The following is a 25230-nucleotide window of genomic DNA, read 5'->3' on the forward strand; positions in this document are numbered from 1 at the left end:
AAAATTGATGTTGTGTGACATATTTTCTAGCAATGATAAAGAAATGTTTCCTTTATGCTGATTTAACCAATTACTTTTTTCAAATTATAATTTTCAATTAAATCATCGTGCGACAGAAAATTATTTTTTGATGTCCTTCACGTCTTTATTATCATATTGTTATACAAGACTGAACTTAAAGAATTTAGAAATAGTTAATAATTCATAAGTAATCATAATTTTAAATGGAGCTTTGAACTTACAACTTATTCAAATCAATTCAAGATAAGCGTGTTTTAAATACTCAACCCTCCAACCCCCAAAACCCTGCAAAAACAATAAAAGAACATGTTGCTATTTGACATATGCCAACCTCAGGGTTAAACCCTAGTTTTACATAATAATAATCATATTAAATTGTTTCATATTTTTTACATTTGGTCTTTCAAAGACAAAGTTACAGTACTGTTTTTTCCAATTGTTGAAGATTGTAGGCCTTAAATTGTCTTTTCAGTTTAAAAACTGTCTTAACCAAAAACTTTAATCTTAAGTGGGACAGACAGACAAATGGATGAAAAACGACCAGACTAACAAACAGACAGATGAACAAACCAATGGACAAATGAACGCAGAGACCAGAAAACAATATGCCCATAAATGGCGCATAAAAATTATTTATTTATTTTTTTCCATTTTCAACACTTAAGTTTGAATGGCTACATTAAAAAAAAAACTTGGTTACACATGGAGGAGATATTGAAAATGAGATGTACTCATAATCAATAAAAGTTGTAACAGAATGAATATCACATTAATACAAACTTGCATTTATTTTGATATATCAATAGGATTATTTTTCTTCTGACAGAAAATATTAAATTGAATTAATCAATTTTACAATTTGTCTTTGATCAAAATTCTTAAAGTAATGTTAAAGGACACGAAAAAAACTTGCATGCTAAGTTTTTTAAATGATTAGAGACTGTTACAGTTCTGTAATTTTATTACATAAGAGGAATTTATTTATGTCCTTTGTAGTCTGCACTACTATCTAGTGTTTGTCAGACTTAGCTGAACCAAATGACTTAAGCCATGATAATTAATTCATAAGAAAGAATACTGTAGGATTGTAATTAAAACTTTTTTGTATTGATTTCATCGAGATATCATTTGTTTTGTGAATATTCAATAAACTTATAATGACTTTAGGTACCAGCGGTAAATATATACCTGACAACAGCACGTCAAAATTTGAAACACCAACACATTAATTTAATATCCATATAAATGATAAATCTGTAAAAGCTCTTATTCATTTAAAATATTGATGATTTTGAATGCCACTATACTAAGTTATACATTAACCCATATATTTGACATTTAGTCTTATTTTCTAAAGCTCTGTTATACAGTCTTTCTAGTTGTTAATAATTTAAATTCAGAAATTAATGGAATGTCCCTGATGATGATAAATGGGGAATGTGTACATGGGACACAGATGATGCCCCCTTTGCATATGACCTAATAAAGGGACATAACTCAAGAACTGTAGAAGTGATGCTACCCAAATTTGTACTTGATCTGATTTTTGTGGTAATAAGCATTGTGTATATGTTTCATAACATTTAGTTAAAGCAAACTTTTTCCATTTGTAAAAGGGCATAACAAGAATGTGTCCATAGTACACGGATGCCCCACTCACACTATCATTTTCTATGTTCAGTAGACCGTGAAATTGGGGTCAAAACTTTAATTTTGAATTAAAATTAGAAAGATCATATGATAGGAAACATGTGTACTAAGTTTCAAGTTGATTGGACTTTAACTTCATCAAAAACTACCTTGACCAAAAACTTTAACCTGAACTTCACACTGTCATTTTCTGTGTTCAGTGGACCATAAAATTGGGGTCAAAACTATAATTTGGCATTAAAATTAGAAAGATCATATCATGGGGAACATGTGTACTAAGTTTCAAGTTGATTGGACATCAACTTCTTTAAAAACTACTTTGACCAAAAACTTTAGCCTGAAGCGAAAGGACACACGGACACACAGACAGACGAATGGAGGCACAGACCAGAGAACATAATGCCCCTCTACTATCGTAGGTGGGGCATAAAAAATAACTCTAACAACGGTAAAAGTGATGCCACCAAAATTAAAACTTGATTTGTATTGTGTGGTACATGTTATAAGCACTGGGCTTGCTGCATTGAGTGTCTCACACAGCAAAGTTGGCATCTGATTGCCAGGTGTTATACATGATCAACCTCCAGATTGAATTTGTCCAAATTACATGCTGGGTCAGTCTTGTATGTTTCATACAATGTTGCTATTTTTTGTTGGTTATATTTTTTACAACACGAGGAAGCAGATACTGAGCAAAGAATTGATTTTCTGATGCTATCAAGCGGTAGTTCCATTATCATGTAGTCTTTTTTAGCCCTGATTTTGTTCACAAGATGACGATGTGCATGAAACTACATGTTGACTTAAAGGGAGCTATGTGCCTGTGCATACCTGGTTACAAGTTAGAAACACGAAGAACTTCCAGTATAGCCTAGATAGAATGAATGACGTTGAAAACATCAGAACACACTAAAAACTAGAATATCTACAAATAAAGGGCGAAATAAGCACAAAGTCCAAACTGTTATGTATATTATTGATTTGATTGGGATTCAAAACTAAAAAGAGAGGCTCCTAGGTATGCACATTTTAATAATTTATATACTATGAAAGTAGTTTATGTGCATCAGGTAATGTCAAACATATTAACCTGAATAATTTAATTGTTATTTTCAACTGATCTACGATGGCTTCATTAAAATTTAAAGCCATCGTCAACGATAAATTGATGTTCGATCAATCCAAATTAGCGCAGGAGTTACCTATCTCTAGTTAATTGAGATGTCAGCTGATCGGCCCTCTAAACCAGAAGGGACTGAATTTAGGACAGGATTTATGATGTGATTTTAGCGTAATTTAAAGTTGAGGCTTCTCAAGAAGGAGTGATTGATTACAGGGGGGCCTGAATTATTGTTGTTAGTCCTTAAATAATCACAGTTTGCCATTTGGTCTACATGACAAGTAAATATTAAAAACTACATCTTTAATTTCAATACTTCCCTGGCAATATACTGTACTCATTACTGGGATACCAATTTTAATGTATTTTGTAGAAATAGGAAAATCACAAATTCAAATATTCAACAACCAATGTTGTGTTTTGATATAGGTTTGTATGCAGAATTTGGTAATCCATGAAATCAAATATCTACAAAACTACAATTTTCCAGCATCAATAAAAATAAATGAATCCACAGTACTTATGTATCTTGTAAAGGAGTCGTGCAATAAGCATTACATTAAACTGACCAGTTTAAAGGAGCACTAGCTGTCAAATCCATGGTCACCTATTTGACTCAAATTCTCATATTTGATTGATAACAATGTAAAACATTTATCAAAAGTACAAAAAGTCTAAAATAAACAGTTTACAGAGCATGGGGTAGAGAATATGTAGTTTCGTTTCGTGTGTATATCAGTCCAGACGCCATCTAATTAACTATCGATTTGACCGCAGATGGCCATATAAGATCATATAAGCGATGTAAACATAAACAAAGATATGAATAGTGCAATTTGATTTTTATAGGTCTGTTTGATTTGATTTTATAGAATAAAAAAATATGCTTCTCATTGTTTTTATGCCGTATAAAAATGATTTTATATGGATCGAATCAGTAATCAATTGATTTAAAGTACTTTCATTTCATTGCTGACATTCTTTTTCGTTAAATAACTAGTTCACGTGCAATGCATGTGTTGTCAATCTCTAGCTAGGGGTTAAATTGAAGTTCACATGAATACGGATTTAATGAGGTCGATTGTTTCACTTGCAAGTGAATAAGTAATTTTCAATGCTTCTTCCCTTAATTTGACAAAATTGAACCATTTTGGATGCCGAAAGCGAATTATTATTTCACTATTCCACTTTCATTATTGATTGAACAAACAAAAAACTTACTTTCGATTTTTTATATATCTCGTAGCTAGTGCCCCTTTAAAGAAGCAAAGTGGTTAATTCATTACCTGATTACTGACTTTAATTGTAACTATAGTTATTTTGAATATGCATGTAACTTACTTTATATGGATTTTTTCTTCAAATTTCTTTGTTTCTATTGTAACCAGGTCACATGTGGTGAACCATACAATCAAATGTAAACTCTGGTGAATTATAAAACAACTGGAAGAAAAAGTGTAAACATTATAAGTTCTGGTGAATTATAAAACAACTGGAAGTAAAAGTTAAAACATTAAAAACTCTGGTGAATTATAAAACAACTGGAAGTAAAAGTTAAAACATTAAAAACTCTGGTGAATTATAAAACAACTGGAAGTAAAAGTTAAAACATTAAAAACTCTGGTGAATTATAAAACAACTGGAAGTAAAAGTTAAAACATTAAAAACTCTGGTGAATAATAAAACAACTGAAAGAATAAGTTAAAACATTAAAAACTCTGATGAATTATAAAACAACTGGAAGTAAAAGTTAAAACATTATAAACTCTGGTGAATTATAAAACAACTGGAAGTAAAAGTTAAAACATTAAAAACTCTGGTGAATAATAAAACAACTGAAAGAATAAGTTAAAACATTAAAAACTCTGGTGAATTATAAAACAACTGAAAGAATAAGTTAAAACATTAAAAACTCTGGTGAATTATAAAACAACTGGAAGTAAAAGTTAAAACATTAAAAACTCTGGTGAATTATAAAACAACTGGAAGTAGAAGTTAAAACATTAAAAACTCTGGTGAATTATAAAACAACTGGAAGTAAAAGTTAAAACATTAAAAACTCTGGTGAATTATAAAACAACTGGAAGTAAAAGTTAAAACATTAACAAAAAAAATCCAATTATTTTTAAAATTAAACAAATTACTATAGAATCACTTAATTTATTATCTGATTTTGTAGTTTAAATATCTCAGTCACAAGACATTTTGAAATAAAACATCAAACATGAATCAAAAATTCCAAAGTTAATCTAAAAACTGGAATATGTTTAGTTTTCCATAGCAAAATCAAAAGTTTTTTTCTATTCAAATAAGTTCTTGATGATTTTTTAATTCAATAACAAATATTTTCCTTTCGTAAGGTTGAAAAGTTTCTATTCAAATACTCTTTGATGGTTTCTGAATTAAATGGCACTTTCAACTTTTAAGGTTTCATAGGCCACTACATTTTTATTGATTTTTAAAATAAAAAAAATAAAACAATAGAAAATCATTGGAGTACAACAATTATTTGAATTGGAAAGTATGAATATCTAATGCTTGAAATTTGCAATGCAAATCATGATGCTAATTTGTCATGCTTCAGCTAATACGGACAATAAGATAACTATACCTACCATTTAATCAACGATTGTAGATTGTTTCTCTGCCGTGAACGTAATGTTTTATTTTTTAATTGTTCCTGACGTGTTTGAAGTGCTGTAAACACTTGAGTAATCACAGTTTCACATTCTGTCACAATTCTCAATAATAAATTTATAATTTCACCATCTTGATTCCCAGAACCTGAATCCTGTAAGAAGAAAAGTAGTACATGTTAATCTCCAATATAGCAATTGTAGTTCTGGTGTAAATTTTGTGCCAATTAAACCAATAATGTTTGCAAAACAATCACTTTTTGTCTGAAATGAAAAGGATTTTTTTTTTCTGTTTTCACAAAATAGAAAAAAACAAAAAGTTAGATGTTCCCAAACTGTAAGGGATGGCAAAAACAAAGTTTTAAAATGAAAAAAAATTTCTTATATTTATTCATTTCGTTTTCAATGAAAATGCCGTCATTAAAAAAATTATATTGGTCAAAAATTTGTTTCTGCCATATAAACTGTATACATTGCATATGTTTACCAGATATGTGGGATAGAAAGGAAAAAAGTTAAGTCAACAACTAGTTCAAAAATTTGTAAGGGTATCGCGGAACCCAGTGTCTCTCCTAATTTTGCTGAAAATCACAGGCTCAACAAAATGAGGAAAAAAATCAATAAAAATATTCCTCCTGATGCTATCTTTTGATCGTAAGAAGCTTCTGTCCAAGTTTAGTAAAAATCCAGGATAGTTTATGAATCTAATAAATGTTAGTTTAAACAATATTTATTAATAAACAATTTCAAGACAAATATTACAATGTTACATAAAGTACAAATATGGGATTCGGAAACAAGTTTGGAAAAACTTTTATAAATCCGTCTCCCTAAAAAAAACAAAAAACATCTATTTAACATACAATATTACGTGCCAACAGTATATTCATTTTATGGTAGCATATGATACATTGAATAAATAAACACACACACACAAAAAATAAAAAAATACAACAAATAAAATAAAGGAAAAAAATAAAAAGTGAGAAAAAAAAAATAAAAAAATAAAAAAACAAGAAACAGTCAACTCTTATTTACTTTTCTAGACAGTCACTGGAACCAACACACACGTCCGACCACAATCATCTACACCGGGTCATCCACTCGATTTTACATCATATTTAAAAAAAAGTCTAAATATATAATATATATATACATATACTAGATTAACTTTCAAAACGTTTTGTTTTATTAATGTATTCAGAAACTTTATGAAATATTTGTATATTGTCCTCGTCAGCTTTTAGACTATCCCCATATAAAATAATCTTAAGATTAGAACAAGAGATCGTCCCGATAGTATCCCTTGGAATTTCATTATATTTTGGACATTTGAAGAAATAATGAGAGGTAGTTTCTACTCGACCACAGGAACACAGTGAGTTCTCGATTAGATTTTTTTTAAATAGATGGTCCCTTAGAACACTACTCTGAAGCCTTAGTCTTGCTAAGCATATCTGTTCTCTTTTACAGCCGAAGTGAAAATATAATGGTATTTTATTAATATTTTGAGAAAGATAAGTTTTAAAACCCGATTTTGATTGGTTTAGACGAATGTCGTCAGGAATATTGTTCCAAAGGTTTACTACGACTGGTAGAAATGACTTTTGATAATAGCTTGTTCTGCATAATACAGTTTGTAAATTTGAAGACCCCCTAGTCCTGTGGTCGTGTAGATCTAGTCTCTGATTTGGAACTAAAACAGAAAGATAATCAGGACAATCTCCGTGAAACATTTGATGAAATTTTAATAACTTATGTTTATCACGCCGAGACTGGAGAGTTTCCCAACCGGTTTCATCGTACAGCAACTGTCTCGATGTTACCTTAGTACCACCTGTAACGATTCTTGCTGCTTCTAGTTGTAAGTTTTCCAGAGATGTTTTTAAATAATTAGGTATGTTATCCCAGACAATGTCCCCATATTCTAAGACTGGGCGTATGAAAGATAAATAAATAGTTTCTAAATGTTTCCTTTTAAGTTTAAACTTTAACTTTCGAAATAATGCTAATCTAGGAATAGCCTTATCAATAATCATTTTTACATGATTGTTCCAGCTTCCATCTTCATTTATAATTACCCCTAAATGCTTATGCGACTCAACTTCTTTTATGATATTATTATTCATATACACTGGCGGGTGGTGGGGTTTATGATGCCTTTTTGAAATGGTCATTATTTCTGTTTTGTTAGGGTTGAAATTGACAAGCCATTGCTTAGACCAATTATGTATTTTCTCAATATCTTTATTTAGCTTTTCTGCCGCTTCATATTCGTTATCAACCACTATATAAATTGAGGTGTCATCAGCAAAAAGTTTTATATCACATTCGATGTCATTGACTATGTCATTTATATAAATGAGAAATAAAATAGGACCCAAGATAGACCCTTGGGGTACCCCAGCTGAGACATGTTCGTTATTGGACGTTTCTCCACCAATGACAACCTGTTGCCTTCTTGAGTTTAAATAGCTTTCAAACCAAAGTAACAAGTTACCATTAATTCCTATTTTTCTAAGCTTATATAGTAAGCCTTTATGCCAAACTCGGTCGAAAGCTCGACTAATGTCGCAGAAAATTACCCTGACCTCTTTCCCTTCATCTAATGCTTTACCAAAATCGTTAATAATACATAGTAGTTGGTTTACTGTCGAATCACCAGGGATGAAACCAGACTGGAATTTTGTTAATAAAGAATTTGTAATAATAAAGTTAAAAAGGTATTTAAAAATGCATCTCTCCATTGTCTTACCAATGTTTGACAGCAAAGATATAGGTCTATAATTAAGTAAAAATTCTGGGCCACCTTTGTTTTTATAAACAGGTATAACATTTGCTAGTTTCCACACATCTGGAAACCTCCCTGTTAAGAGGGATAGATTAAAAAGTTTTGTAAATGGATACTTCAAGACAGTTGCTGCCGCCCTCAGGAGTCTTGGACTGATTGAATCAGGCCCTGTAGCTTTTGAAATATCAAGATTCAAAAGTACATCTTCAACATCCTGCTCACTAATAACCAGTTCCTCTAGTTTATTAATTTCATCATTTTCTAATATTGGTAATACATTATGTGAATCATCAACAGAAGACTGAGCGCAGAAATAATCGTTAAAATATGTAGCCTTGTCGTAATCACTTTCTATATATTGGTTATTGAAAATTAAAGTTGGATATGCTGATTTTTTGTTTGGTAGTCCGATCAAATTTTTTATGGTTTTCCACCATTGTTTAGTGCTTAATGTGTGAATACTATCAACTTTACTTATTTGCTTTTCTAAGAATTTTTTTTTACTTGATCGAACATAGTTTATGCATTTATTTCTTATATGTCGAAAATTTGACCAATCAATTTCATCGTTTGTTATTTTTGCCTTTTTATTTAATCTTTTACGCTTCCGAATCATTTTTCTTATATTCGAATTCATCCAAGGTGGATCATTTTTCCTAACCTGAACCATTTTATTCGGGATTGATTTTGCCGCCGCTTCGAGAATTTTTTCCGTAACATTTACTGCCGCGGTATTAATGTTGTGATTATCAATTAGAGAATCCCAGTTAATTTTAAGGAGTTCGTTTTTAAACAAGTCATAATCGCCTAAGTGGTATTGCCAAATTTGTCTTTTAAAGGATTTGGTTAATTATTGTTTTTCGATATTTATTACTGCACTTATAGGGCAATGATAACGTACAGAATTTTCGAGGATGTTTTCACCAACTTCTGAGTACAGTATTACATCCGGATCATTTACCATAATGAGATCAAGTAGCGACACTGACTTTTCGCAAAAATATGTAGCATCAGTAATTATTTGATATAAGCTATTTTGGTTGCAAATTTCTCTAAGATTTTGTTTGCTATGATTACAGATGGGTGCGGTCCTAACCTTGACAAAAGTTAACTTATAGTTAACTTGTTGACTGCTTTCTAAGTTAACTTGAGAATTTTTAAGCAGTCAAGCAAGTTAACTTCGTCGTTGGTGGACCAGACCTACGGTCTGCTTTTTTAGGACTGCTGCAGACCTATCGACAAGTCTGCTCCAGACCAGACCTGTGGACAAGTTTGCTTTTGACCAGTCCTGAGGACAGGTCTGCCCAGACCAGACCTGTGGACAAGTCTGCTTTTGACCAGTCCTGAGGACAGGTCTGCCTCAGACCAGACCTGTGGACAGGTCTGCTCCTGACCAGACCTGAGGACAGGTCTGCTTTTGACCAGACCTGTGGACAAGTCTGCTATTGACCAGACCTGAGGACAGGTCTGCTTATGACAGATTATCGTTATAAGAGTTTTCATATCAGACTTGAGCTTTCAATAAAATATGTAAACAATTCAACATTCGCATTGTTTTTCCACAGATATCATTTATTATTTACTCGCTAGACTCTAATAGATATTATACAAATGCTCTCTTTTATTTGATATACATGTATTCTTATATAAATAAAAAATGGCTATACGATCACACAGAGGTTTTTTTTATAAGAAGGCGGATAGAAAGGTTATCCAACGCATCGGAACAATATTCTTATATCACGGGATATCGGCAACATTGTCTACGTTACTTCGTTCCCCGTTGCTTACCTGTCCCTTCCTAAATTTTACTTTATGCATAAATTTATACTTGCATGGATATTTCATTGATATTCAACTTGTTTGCATTGGATTTACTATTCTATTTCCCGCAGAATATTCTAACAGAAATTGTACAGTGTCCGTAAGCATACGGTGTGGTAAAACTATCAACAATCTCGTCAAATTCGTCAGATTTATCGAAAGATTTGTCATTGCCGATATTTATATGGGACGTCCTACAATTATACTCAATGCGCACTTTAATGAAATAGTTGCCACTTGACGTTTAACTATAAACAAAATTAATCAACCGACATAATAGATTCCAAGAAGAGAACCCCGTATACTTTTTTTTTATTAAATCATTGTAAATAGTACAAATGAATTCAGACATGTCAGTGTTGGTACTTTGATGATGTGGCATAATAGTTTTGTTTTACACGTACACCGTAATGAAATCCTATATATATGATGTGACTGTTATTGTGAATAAAGAGATGAAATTCTGAAATTCTCAATTTATTCATAATATTTTTTGCATTAATAGTTTTCTAATATTATTGATTACGTGTACATTTACGGTATTACTAAAATGTGAAAAGGAGTGCCAGGAAAAGACATTAAGGCGCTCGGTACAATGGTATGCAGGTATATAGATTTGCAAATAAAAGTGCACATATGATCAGTTTTGGTCAAATAGTTTTGTTTTCCAAGTCAGCATGAGGTATTAAAACTACTGAAATTTTGTTACGTATCAATATTTTGAATAAAAGGAGGACACACTGGTATCCTAAATTTATGCGAACAAAAATTTGTTGTTATTAAATTGCAATATTGCTGTCCATTGTCATGATTATATTATACATTGATTCCTGACATAAAAAATATGGCTGATTAATACTATGCGGGTATATAGATTTACAAATTAAAGTACACATATTGTCAGTTTTGGTAATGCGGTCAAATAATTTTGTTGTACAAGTCAGCTGGAGGTATCAAAACTACTGAAATTTTGTTACGTATCAATATTTTGAATAAAATTAGGACATGCTGGTATCCAAAATTTATGCAAACAAAAATTTGTTGTCATTCTATTGCAATATTGCTGTCCATTGTCATGATTGTATTATACATTAAATCCTGACTTAAAAAAAAAGACTGATTAACTGTCCGGGTATAAAGATTTTCAAATTAAAGTGCACGTATGGTCTGAGTTTTGGTGGATGCGGTCAAATAATTTTGTTGTACAAGTCAGCAGGAGGTATCAAAACTACTGAAATTTTGTTACGTATCAATATTTTGAATAAAATGAGGACATGCTGGTATCCTAAATTTATGCGAACAAAAATTCGTTGTTATTATATTGCAATATTGCTGTCCATTGTCATGATTGTATTATACATTGAATCCTGACATAAAAAACATGGCTGATTTACTATGCGGGTATATAGATTTACAAATTAAAGTGCATATATGGTCAGTTTTGGTGGATGCGGTCAAATAATTTTGTTGTACAAGTCAACTGGAGGCATCAAAACTACTGAAATTTTGTTACGTATCAATATTTTGAATAAAATGAGGACATGCTGGTATCCTAAATTTATGCGAACAAAAATTTGTTGTTATTATATTGCAATATTGCTGTCCATTGTCATGATTGTATTATACATTGAATCCTGACATAAAAAATATGGCTGATTTACTATGCAGGTATATAGATTTACAAATTAAAGTGCATAATTATATGGTCTGTTTTGGTGGACGCGGTCAAATAATTCTGTTGTACAAGTCAACTGGAGGCATCAAAACTACTGAAATTTTGTAAAGTATCAGTATTTTAAGTAAAACGAGGACATGCTGGCACCCTTAATTTAGGCGAACAAAAATTTGTTGTTATTATATTGCAATATTGCTGTCCATTGTCATGATTGTATTAGACATTGAATCCTGACATTAAAAATAAGGCTGATTTACTATGCTGGTATATAGATTTACAATTTAAAGTTCACATATGGTTAGTTTTGGTAATGTGGTCAAATAATTTTGTTGTACAAGTCAGCTGGAGGTATCAAAACTACTGAAATTTTGTTACGTATCAATATTTTGAATAAAATGAGGACATGCTGGTATCCTAAATTTATGCGAACAAAAATTTTTTGTTATTGTATTGCAATTTTGCTGTCCATTGTCATGATTGTATTATACATTGAATCCTGACATAAAAAAATATGGCTGATTTACTATGCAGGTATATAGATTTACAAATTAAAGTGCACATATGGTCAGTTTTGGTGGATGCTGTCAAACAATTTTGTTGTACAGGTCAGCTGGAGGTATCAAAACTACTGAAATTTTGTTACGTATCAATATTTTGAATAAAATGAGGACATGCTGGTATCCTAAATTTATGTGAACAAAAATTTGTTGTTATTATATTGCAATATTGCTGTCCATTGTCATGATTGTATTATACATTGAATCCTGACATAAAAAATATGGCTGATTTACTATGCAGGTATATAGATTTACAAATTAAAGTGCATATATGGTCTGTTTTGGTGGATGCGGTCAAATAATTCTGTTGTACAAGTCAACTGGAGGCATCAAAACTACTGAAATTTTGTTACGTATCAGTATTTTAAGTAAAAAAAGGACATGCTGGCACCCTTAATTTAGGCGAACAAAAATTTGTTGTTATTATATTGCAATATTGCTGTCCATTGTCATGATTGTTTTATACATTGAATCCTGACATTAAAAATAAGGCTTATTTACTATGCTGGTATATAGATTTACAATTTAAAGTTCACATATGGTCAGTTTTGGTAATGTGGTCAAATAATGTTATTGTACAAGTCGACTGGAGGTATCAAAACTACTGAAATTTTGTTACGTATCAATATTTTGAATAAAATGAGGACATGCTGGTATCCTAAATTTATGCGAACCAAAATTTTTTGTTATTGTATTGCAATTTTGCTGTCAATTGTCATGATTGTATTATACATTGAATCCTGACATAAAAAAATATGGCTGATTTACTATGCAGGTATATAGATTTACAAATTAAAGTGCATATATGGTCAGTTTTGGTGGATGCGGTCAAATATTTTGTTGTACAAGTCAACTGGAGGCATCAAACTACTGAAATTTTGTTACGTATCAGTATTTTAAGTAAAAAGAGGACATGCTGGCACCCTTTATTAAGGCGAACAAAAATTTGTTGTTATTATATTGCAATATTGCTGTCCATTGTCATGATTGTATTAGACATTGAATCCTGACATTAAAAATAAGGCTGATTTACTATGCTGGTATATAGATTTACAATTTAAAGTTCACATATGGTCAGTTTTGGTAATGTGGTCAAATAATTTTGTTGTACAAGTCAGCTGGAGGCATCAAAACTACTGAAATTTTGTTACGTATCAATATTTTGAATAAAATGAGGACATGCTGGTATCCTAAATTTATGCGAACAAAAATTTTCTGTTATTGTATTGCAATTTTGCTGTCCATTGTCATGATTGTATTATACATTGAATCCTGACATAAAAAAATATGGCTGATTTACTATGCAGGTATATAGATTTACAATTTAAAGTTCACAAAAGTCATAATACAAATTAAAGTGCACATATGGTCAGTTTTGGTAATGCAGTCAAATAATTTTGTTGTACAAGTCAGCTGGAGGTATCAAAACTACTGAAATTTTGTTACGTATCAATATTTTAAATAAAATGAGGACATGCTGGTATCCTAAATTTATGCGAACCAAAATTTTTTGTTATTGTAATGCAATTTTGCTGTCCATTGTCATGATTGTATTATACATTGAATCCTGACATAAAAAATATGGCTGATTTACTATGCGGGTATATAGATTTACAAATTAAAGTGCATATATGGTCAGTTTTGATGGATGCGGTCAAATAAGTTTGTTGTACAAGTCAACTGGAGGCATCAAAACTACTGAAATTTTGTTACGTATCAGTATTTTGAGTAAAAAGAGGACATGCTGGCACCCTTAATTTAGACGAACAAAAATTTGTAGTCAATATTTAAATGAATTAAACTATTGCTGAATGTGGATGCATAGTTCAAGGATGTATAACTAACAAGGACGTATACACCTAACATCAAATATACTTCTTTTCAAAAATATACATAATATGATTGAATTTGATCTCGGAATATATATATATTCAGTGCCTGTTATCATTGTAACCGAGATCGTTTATATAATAGATAAATTGTCAGATCACAGATAAATTTGTGTTACGTTCTGTGCGTACTTATTTTCAAATATTTGTATTTAATCCTGTTCATAAAACGGAAGTATTAATTTTCAAATTACTTTATTTTCGATGTTTATACTACGAAACAAAGATATTATTTTTTTTTTAAATCAACGAAGAGCGGTCCTGGTTACAAGTTAACTTAGTGTTGAGCAGACCAGTCAAAAGTTAACTTGGGAACAGGTCTGGTTTTGATCGGATTTGTCCAAGCAGAAGTTAACTTTGTGGCAGGACCGGTTTCCAAGTTAACTTATGTTAACTTTATGACAGGACCGGTTCCGAAGTTAACTTATGTTAACTTATGACAGGACTGGTTCGAAGTTAACTTATATCAATAGCGGACCTGTTTCCAAGTTAACTTTTTGGCAGACATAAAAACAGTCCTAGGACCAAGTCCGCTTTTCAAGTTAACTAGATTTTGGTCCTAGGACTGGTCAGAGCAGTCCTATATTCGGTCACAGGTTAACTTTGACCAGTCCAAATGACTGGTTATCAAGTTAACTTGCTGTACAGGTTAGGAGTGCACCCATCTGTAAGTTGGTCATCATTAAAATCACCGCAAATTATAATGTTATCTGCATTCGAATTTATGGCAAGATCTATTGAATAGTTTATTTTTTCCCACGTTTGGTTATCTGAATCTGGCGGTCTATAAAAATTCCCAAATAATATATTTGTTCCTTTAACATGTATTTTGACCCAAACACATTCCAATCCGTTTATTTTAAATTCAGGTTTTTCTTCACTAAAAATATTTTCTTTCACATAAATAGCCACACCCCCTCCTGCTTTATGATTTCTATCATTTCTGTATGGTTTTTTAAAAGATTCCAATTTGATATTGCTGTCATCAGTGTGTGTATTAAACCAGGTTTCGGTAAATAACAAAACATCTCTGTCGCTAAGCTCAGCTTCAATTAAGTCTCGTTTCGCTAGGAAACTTTGTGTATTTAAACATGTAAAAGTTAGGAACTGACTACCAGTGAGCCAGGAGTCGGAATGTGTTGAACAGATACTTGGACTACTTGTAGAATTAGAGATTGGACCGGGATTTTTTTCTATATCACCAGCTCTATACATGAGATAAAACAACCATAAACACGTGGCAATAATAAAGATGGTCAGTAAAATCACCAACGACGACAATACACTCAAATTCATATTCTTAAAATCATCAAGTTTATGTTTTTGTTTTGAGTAATAGTTTAATCTAACATTAAGTAAAGCATAAAATAACGTTGTTATTTCAATGTTACATATTATTCGACATAGGACATATAAATGTACACCAAAAGATTTGTACTTTGTTATGATCAGTAATAACACAAGTTGATCTATAGTTAGGCGTAGATGCTTAGGCAATCGAGTAGACCGCGAGTAATTTGACCCAACGCGTGCCCTATATGTAATTAGGTCAACGTTTGACATAACGGTATTATTATAGTAGATACTTTGTGTATTATAGGACACGCGTGGGGGCTTAGTGTGCTCATAGTATAATAATGGTTATAATCGGATCGTGTGTTGGAGGCAACAGTGACTGACGACAGCTGATAGGAATAGTAGGACGTGGATGACTGATAAAAAAAAGTAAATAGGAAAAAGTAAAATGTATACAAAGTGAAAAGGGAGAGGAACATGTAACAGAAAAAAAAACAGGATTTTACCACAACAGTGCCAAAAATAGTTGTACTGTTAAAAGAAAATAAATAGTATTAACTCTGTTTGGACATCAAGATTCGTATATCAAGAAGATATATTAGAATAACATTTTTGTTTGTTTTTGGTGCTTTAGTTGACTACTAATAAGCAATGAATAAAGGCTTTTTGAGTGAATTTGATCTTTTTAACTAATTCAACAAAACAAAAAAAACCTCAAACAATGCAAGAAAATAAAACAAACACAAAAAAAAAAAAAAACACAAAAAAACCCACCAACAACTGAAAACCCATCAACATAACCAGAGGAAAAAAAAGGGGGGGGGGGAATTAAGTAAAAAGCCAAAGGGAAACGGGAATACAACTTATTTCGATATAAGGGGTAGAATACAATGACACTTTGAATTACGTGTAGTTGGACATAACTATTTTTGGCAATTTTTTTTTTACATGTATCAAAGTAACAATATGTATACATTTTCATAAGTAATAATAGTCAAATGAGTACAGGTGTACGCTTGATTGATCTAAAATTTTCGCTGTATAGGAAAATTGTAAATGTGATATTTTTACATCGTTTTTAATTGGTTGATCATTTATTAGTACCAAGAGCACTCGTATAAAGTTGAACAGGATCGTCACTAGCTGGTTGTTCGCTGACCCTGTCATGACCATTTGACGCGTACTGCATTTCTGTTTCTTGGTTGTCTTCAATCTCGTTTATTTCAGTATAGTTATCGGATTGGTAAACATAGTCATTCAGATCATACATACGTGTGACGGCGTGTTTTTTGTTGTCGTTCCCAATAATCATGATCTTTCCATCAACCACCCATGTTGCCTTAAGTCTATGGTTGCGCACATACGCTCTAGCTTTGAATGCTATTTCATCTCGCGTCTTTGTTAAGTCTTGGTTTATACAAATATCATGAAGACCTGGTATTTCTCTAAGTTTCTTGGCCGATTTTAAAATTTCGACTTTTAAATCATGCTTTGGGAACCTTGCAATGATTTGGCGAGTTTTATTTTCCTTGAATTTTCCTGTACGATGGCTTACGCTAATGTCATCAACTTTTATGTTCACTCCTATCCTTTTTACTATGTCAATCACCTTTTCAGTAGTATTTTCACCTCTTGAAAAAGGCACACCACTTAGACGGAGTAGACCTTTTCTACTGTGCTGTTCGAGATCGTCAACTTTTTCTTGTAGTTTAGTGTTTTTTACATGTTTCTCGACGGTCTTGTCAATATCGTCTTTCAGTAGCTGTTTAACAGTTTCGGCTATCCTAACTATATCAATTTCAGTCAAAGATACTTTAGGAAGCAAGTCTGATGGATTACTCATTTCGACTTTTCCTCTAGAATTACAATCTGATTGTTCTGACTCGCTGACTGTGTCCGACTCGGAACTTATTTCACTATTTGTACGTTGTCTCTTGTCCTCAACTTGCGACGACGGTGATGGCCTTGAAGATTTTCGGCGTTGACGTTTTTTAATGTTTAATGGGGTTGTAGAGTATGTTTCGTCGGAGTCGCCTCCCTTCATCTACTTAGTTATGAAACAATCACTATATATATAAATATATATAAATGTACAATATAAATATTTTGGTTTTCAGTTTGTAGTTAGTAAGTTAGAGACCAGTTGTTAGACGTATTTGCATCACCAAAGTCTTCAAAGCCAAATTCAAAATGTTAGATAAAAGTTCATCCACGTATTAATGGCTGTCGTTGTTTTGGTGTGGTCTCGTAGAAAAATTATCCATAAGTAGGTTCATTTAGACACAAAATTCATAGTTCGTGCACTAAAGTGTTTTCCTAGAGTTTAACTAATACACTGCTGTGGTAAAATGTGTTTGAAGTTGTGTTTTTTACATTTTATCGGGATTTTTTACCAAGAGTCATTTACCATACCTGTTGGCACTAGGGTGCACTCGACTTTTACTTAATACTTAATACTTAATAAATGTTGAAAAACTTTAACTGCAGACTGTATGTAATGTTAACTGGAAGAAAAATTAAGTCCATTTATAAGTAAAATACAGATACACAGGTACAAAATATTAACAAAATTTCCTTCTAGCTTATGATTAAACAAGCTTCTGTCTAAGTTTGTTACAAATTAAAAGTAGCATAAGAAAGTTATTAATTTTGTTTTAAATTTAACCACAGAGTAAATCTAAGTCCATTTTAAAGTAAAATACATAAAAAACAGATTTATTTTTTCACAAAATTTACTTCTGTATATTATCTTTTGATCATAAACAAGCTTCTGTCCAAGTTTGGTACAAACCCAGGATAGTTTAAGAAAGTTATTAAAATTTTAAAAACTTGAACCATAGAGTGAATGTAATGTTTCCCCGCAGAAAAACTAAGTCCATTTATAAGTAAAATACGGAAAAAAGGGATTTTATTTTTTACAAAATTTACTTCTGGATACTATCTTATGATCATAAACAAGCTTCTGTCCACGTTTGGAAGTAATCCAGTATAGTTTAAGAAAGTTATTTAAATTTCAAAAACTTTAATAACAGAGTGAATATTTGTGGACGCTGCCGCCGCCGACGGAATGTAGGATCGCTTAGTCTCGCTTTTTCGACAAAAGTTGAAGGCTCGACAAAAATAGACAAGTGTCTATAGTATATGTCAAGGTCAAATTGACTTGTCTTAATTAAATAAACATTTTCCTTACCGTATATCTAAAAAGAGTTTGTATTTTTATATTTAACATTTCACCAATAAATACACTGCAATCAGCAAATGGTGAAAATACTCTGAAATAGAAAAAAATGAAAATTACATTATATAACAACAAAAGTGAAATGCAAATCTACATGAATTCTGTATACCCAAAAATAATTGTTAGTTATTTTTTATGAATAGATTAAATGAAGACTTGTACAAAAAACACCAACTTGATAATATCTGTGACACAAACATTCCATAACTGTTAACTACTCATGATGACCCTTTTCAACTTTTCGAAGGGACAACTTCAAAAGCTTATCAGACCTTTAAACAGACTTATTCAGAAGGGAAATGGTTAATTAGGATACTGTTGTCAGGTCATTAAGGATTGCATATTTTGGTATTAATATTGATTCACTTATAGGGTCTTTGCATCAGAAAAAAATACATTTATTCTACAAGAGTGCACACGCTGAAATATCTCGCCTTCTTTACTAATCATTGATATTATGTTGATAGTCCTAAGTATAAAGCTTTATTGAAAACTGTCACATAAACTTAATATTAACCAAGATAACTAAACAAAGACCAATGAACCATGAAAATGAGGTCAAGGTCAGATGAACAATGTCAGGCAGACATGTACAGCTAACAATGCTTCCATACAACAAATAAAGTTGACCTATTACTTATAGTTTAAGAAAAATAGACCAAAACAAAAAAACTTAACACTGAGCAATGAACTGTGAAAATAAGGTCGAGGTCAAATAAAACCTGTGCGACTGACATATAGATCATAAAATATTTCCATACATCAAATATAGTTGACCTATGGCATATAGTATTAGATAAAAAGACCAAAACTCAAAAACTTAACTTTGACCACTCAACCATGAAAACAAGGTCAAGGTCAGATGTCATGACATCTGCCCACTAGACATGTACACCTTGCAATCATTCCATACAACAAATATAGTAGGTCTATTGCATAAAATATGAGAAAAACAGACCAAAACACAAAAACGTAACTGTAACCACTGAATCATGAAAATGAGGTCAAGGTCAGATGGCACCTGCCAGTTGGACATGTACACCTTACAGTCTTTTCATACACCGAATATACTAGCCCTATTACTTATAGTATCTGAGACCACCAAAACTTAACCTTGTTCACTGATCCATGAAATGAGGTCGAGGTCAAGTGAAAACTGTTTGGCAGGCATTAGGACCTTGCAAAGTACGCACATACTAAATATAATTATCCTATTACTTATAACAAGAGAGAATTCAACATTACAAAATATCTGAACTTTTTTTTCAAGTGGTCACTGAACCATAACTAGAGGCTCTAAAGAGCCTGTGTCGCTCACCTTGGTCTATGTGCATATTAAACAAAGGACCCTATGTTCTATTTTTAGCCGTGGCGGCCATCTTGGTTGAATGGCCAGGTCATCGGACACATTTTTCAAACTAGATACCCCAAAGATGATTGTGGCCTAGTAGTTTCAGTGGAGATTTTGTAAAAGATTACTTAGATTTATGAAAAATGGTTAAAGATTGACTATAAAGGGCAATAACTCCTAAAGGGGTCAACTGACCATTTTGGTCATGTTGACTTATTTGTAGATCTTACTTTGCTGAACATTATTGCTGTTTACAATTTATCTCTATCTATCATAATATTCAAGATAATAACCAAAAACAGCAAAATTTCCTCAAAATTACCAATTCAGGGGCAGCAACCCAACAACCAATTGACCGATTCATCTGAAAATTTCAGGGCAGATAGTTCTTGACCTGATAACGTTTTTATCCCATGTCAGATTTCCTCAAAATGCTTTGGTTTTTGAGTTAGAAGCCAAAAACTGCATTTTACCCCTATGTTCTATTTTTAGCGGTGGCGTCCATCTTGGTTGGTTGACCAGGTCACGCCACACATTTATTAAACTAGATACCCCAAAGATGATTGTGGCCAAGTTTGGATTAATTTGGCCAAGTAGTTTCAGAGGAGAAGATTTTTGTAAAAGATTACTTTAATTTACGAAAAATGGTTAAAAATTGACTATAAAGGGCAATAACTCCTAAACGGGTCAACTGACCATTTTGGTCATGTTGACTTATTTGTAGATCTTACTTTGCTGAACATTATTGCTGTTTACAGTTTATCTCTATCTATAATAATATTCAAGATAATAACCAAAAACAGCAAAATTTCCTCAAAATTACCAATTCAGGGGCAGCAACCCAACAACCGATTGACCGATTCATCTGAAAATTTTAGGGCAGATAGATCTTGACCTGATAAACATTTTTATCCCTGTCAGATTTCCTCAAAATGCTTTGGTTTTTGAGTTATAAGCCAAAAACTGCATTTTACCCCTTTGTTCTATTTTTAGCCGTGGCGGCCATCTTGGTTGGTTGACCAGGTCACGCCACACATTTTTTAAACTAGATACCCCAAAGATGATTGTGGCTAAGTTTGGATTAATTTGGCCAAGTAGTTTCAGAGGAGAAAATTTTTGTAAAAGATAACTTTAATTAACGAAAAATGGTTAAAAATCGACTATAAAGGGCAATAACTCCTAAACGGGTCAACTGACCATTTTGGTCATGTTGACTTATTTGTACATCTTACTTTGCTGAACATTATTGCTGTTTACAGTTTATCTCTAACTATAATAATATTCAAGATAATAACCAAAAACAGCAAAATTTCTTCAAAATTACCAATTCAGGGGCAGCAACCCAACAACCGATTGACCGATTCATCTGAAAATTTCAGGGCAGATAGATCTTGACCTGATAAACATTTTTACCCCCGTCAGATTTGCTCTAAATGCTTTGGTTTTTGAGTTATAAGCCAAAAACTGCATTTTACCCCTATGTTCTATTTTTAGCCTTGGTTGGTTGACCGGGTCACGCCACACATTTTTTAAACTAGATACCCCAATGATGATTGTGGCCAAGTTTGGTTTGATTTGGCCCAGTAGTTTCAGAGGAGAAGATTTTTGTAAAAGTTAACGACGACGGACGACGACGACGGACGACGACGGACGACGGACGCCAAGTGATGAGAAAAGCTCACTTGGCCCTTCGGGCCAGGTGAGCTAAAAATGAGGTCAAGGACATTGAACATGAGACTGACGGAAACTTCGTAACATGAGGCATCTATATACCGTACAAAGAATGAAGCATACCTTCCAAAATATAAAGCTTTTAAGAAGTTAGCTTACGCCGCCGCTGCCGCAGTAGCTGCCGCCGCTGCCAGAACTTGTGGTAATCTGATGTTCAGTACTTCAGTACTTTGATTAATATTGAGATTTTAACCATACTATTTCAACCTTCATCAGCGGAAATACTCAAAGATACATCAAAGAACAGAAATAGAAATCATCACAGGAAAAAGGAAATACTATATAATATATGACAAATTTTATTTCACGCTCATGTGGAGATTTCACTTAAGTTTTTCCATTCTGTGACATAATTAGATATTATTACCTGTTCAAGACTTCCTGTATTGTCTTTCTAATATTCCATTTATTACATAACTGATTGATTATAACTGTCGTTTCTTTTGTTATTAAATCATTTTCTTGAAAACTAGAATCAATGATTTCCTTGTCATTCCATTGGGTTCTGAAAATATCAAACAAATACTTAATACTACAAAGAAATAGAAATGGATATACATGCTATTGGTTTGGGGATGCCATTTAAGTTCTTTTCCCTTGCAGATGAAATTTAAAAAAAATGAAGGATGTGAAGGCCATTAGTCTAAAAAAGTAAAGTAATTTTTTCTTCACCTTTAAAATGCTTGACTGAATTCAAAACATTTACAATCAGGCAAAATAAGTTTTGTTTTAGTCAATAAAAGCTTTTAACTATTAAAATTGACTATTTCATTGCAGTTTTTGATGGCATTTCAAGCTATACATCATTTAAATTGAACATTTCATAGCAAACATATTTTTTGCAATTAAAATGTTTTACAATGATCAGTAGTTGAACAAAAAACACCTAAATGATAAGCAAAATAAAAAAAACCAGGAAAATCATAAACAACATTTTTATGTTGCTTACAAATTGATTTTGTTGTTTTAAAATTATGCATAAACATTCCAAAGTACAATAAAATCATTACTGAAAGTTGGTTTAATGGCCAATTTATGTTGATATTTGGTACTATGCTACATTAAGGGAGACACATTACATCTACAGACATATTAAAGGGGAAAAAAACTTTTAATACTATTGCCCCCCTTGATGTAAGTACGCATATTCTTTTAAAGGTAACACTGGTAAAATATATGGAAAATTGAGATATATTTTAATAAACATAAAAAAAGAAGACAAAATGGAATATCAATCAATCAATCAATATTTTATTGGAAAGAGCACAATAGAGGCATGATCCAAATACAGACAGTTATAATATTAAAAAAAACATATAAATGAAATAAAGATGCATGTAACAACAAGTCATAAGCCAATTCTATGTATACCATAACAATACATTATAAACTAATATTGATACCATAAACTTATACATTAGTATTATTCTAAATTTTCATAAATTTACTTAAAACACCATCACCTTATATAAGATATATGTGTATATGCACAAACTACTGTAAAAGATTATTATTATCTGATGAAATGGTATGGTGGTCTTTGAAATACATACAAATAGATTTTAATTCTTTTTCAGACATAGGATTTAACATTTTGGTAAAATTTTCATCCAAATTATTTGAATTAATAGTTTAATTTTATATCTAGATTTAATTTTGTTATATTGCGGACATTCAATCAAGAAATGTTTCTCATTTTCAATACACCTTATCACTATTTTTCCGCCATTACTGGATATCACACAGGTTCCCGTAAAATTGTGACGTCCTAAAACAAAGTATCTGACGCCACAATTGAAAAGTGATTGTTGTTGACGTCAAAAGTTCAAGCAGCCGGGGTCAAGCGGGAATAGCGATAAGGTGTATTTTTCCTGTGCAAAATTTACAAAATCTCTCATCAGAGGGTATTTTTGGTCTTGCATACCTACCAGTTTCTATTGCTAATGAGTGTGCACTTATTCTTAATTTAGTGAGTTTTTTTCTAAGGTATTTAGGAATATTAAAGTTAAATATTCTTGTTGTTTGAACATAGTATAAATTTTACTAAAAAAATTAAAATGTTTACCAGATTTCCATCTTTTATTTTAGATATTTCAAATATAATTTTATTTTTGTAGAAATCTTCTAGTTTCTGTTTGAAATTTCTATTACAATGCCTGTTTTAAAAAGGGTATTCAAATATATTCCACTAATTCAGATATTTATATGACCATTAATTTTCTCTATTTGTGAGAGTTTTGTCCACTTCAAAAGCAGCCCTGAGAATTTCATGTGGACCACCAGACCAATCACCAATATCACTGAGATGCACATAGTATTTATACATAAGTTGATAACATTTAATGTTAATGGGAAATGTGCCTAATTCACATTGCACTGCTAGATTGAAAGACTTTCCATGAACCCCAAGTATGTTTTTAAATATGGAGTTTTGTGTTTTTTCTAATTTACTTTTGTCTAATGCTTCAAAATTTGGTTTGAATTCTGATATCCATAAGTTAAAATAGGAGTTATCATTGAATTAAAAAGATGGAGCCAAGTCTTAACAGACAAATTTTCACTATTTCCATCCTTTTTAAAGTCCATAGAGTCCAGATGATTTGTATATGCAAATGACAGGGTTATAACCAACTGCCTGGAATCCATCCATGCTCGTTGCAAATACGAGCAGTTTTATTCAGCACATTTATTATCTTTTGTGTTATTTTTTTTTTAACAATCAAATTAAGAGGGCTATACACATAATTCAGACAGAGAAGACTAGATACTTGATAGATTGAAAAGCTGTTGGCTTCATTTTTTAAGCAAAGGGATAGCTACCTTGATAATTTGTTTTTCTTGAGTTTATTCTATGTGCAAATTTGGCATTTCAATTTTTAATTACTAGATTCACTTTATGTTTCTAGGTCTGCTTTTCCTGTGCATAATAAAAGTATTTATTGAGTTAGAAAACCCACTTCAATCACAATATTGAAAAGGTTTTTTGTTTTCTCTGGGGACCCCAGCTTTCTTCATCAAATATAAATTGATTGCCATGAAATAGCGCAATAGTGTTGAAAGTGGCATTAAACACCAGTCAATGAATCACTACATTGAATACTAATAGCATAAATAAACTTGTGAATTCTGATGTACTTTTGAAAAAGATATGCTTTTACTCTTTTTCAGCACATTTTATAAAATAAAAACACATTTACATTTATAAAATAAAAATACATAATTTTTTTTTTAAATTCTGCAATTCAGCATGGGTAAATTGTCTTGGGATTCAAAAGACAACCAAAAATATTTTAAGCTAGATTTCATGCATAAATTTAATCAAATATAAAGTTGTTTCCCACATGTGGAGGCAATTTCCTGGTTGGAAATGGAAATAAAAAAAGAAGACAAAAAGTAAATTCTTTAAATCCCAAAAGCTTTGATGCCATAGAAACTTGAGTAATGTAACTTT

At 31.6% G+C, this 25230-nt stretch overlaps 1 protein-coding gene across 1 annotated transcript in view; it reads right to left on the reverse strand.

Annotated features, from left to right (window-relative positions):
• Nucleotides 1-25230, reverse strand: part of LOC134710617 (endoplasmic reticulum membrane-associated RNA degradation protein-like) — a 39485-nt gene that overhangs the window by 833 nt on the left and 13422 nt on the right. Inside the window, exons 12-15 of the mRNA XM_063571000.1 lie at nucleotides 22147-22284; nucleotides 18650-18731; nucleotides 5407-5582; nucleotides 4133-4234 (exon numbers count right to left, since the gene is read on the reverse strand). Of these exons, the coding sequence (XP_063427070.1) occupies nucleotides 4133-4234; nucleotides 5407-5582; nucleotides 18650-18731; nucleotides 22147-22284 (498 nt within the window). The remainder of the gene's footprint in view (nucleotides 1-4132; nucleotides 4235-5406; nucleotides 5583-18649; nucleotides 18732-22146; nucleotides 22285-25230) is intronic.

The sequence above is a fragment of the Mytilus trossulus genome, chromosome 3 (assembly GCF_036588685.1).
Source record: "Mytilus trossulus isolate FHL-02 chromosome 3, PNRI_Mtr1.1.1.hap1, whole genome shotgun sequence".
NCBI lineage: Eukaryota > Metazoa > Mollusca > Bivalvia > Mytilida > Mytilidae > Mytilus > Mytilus trossulus.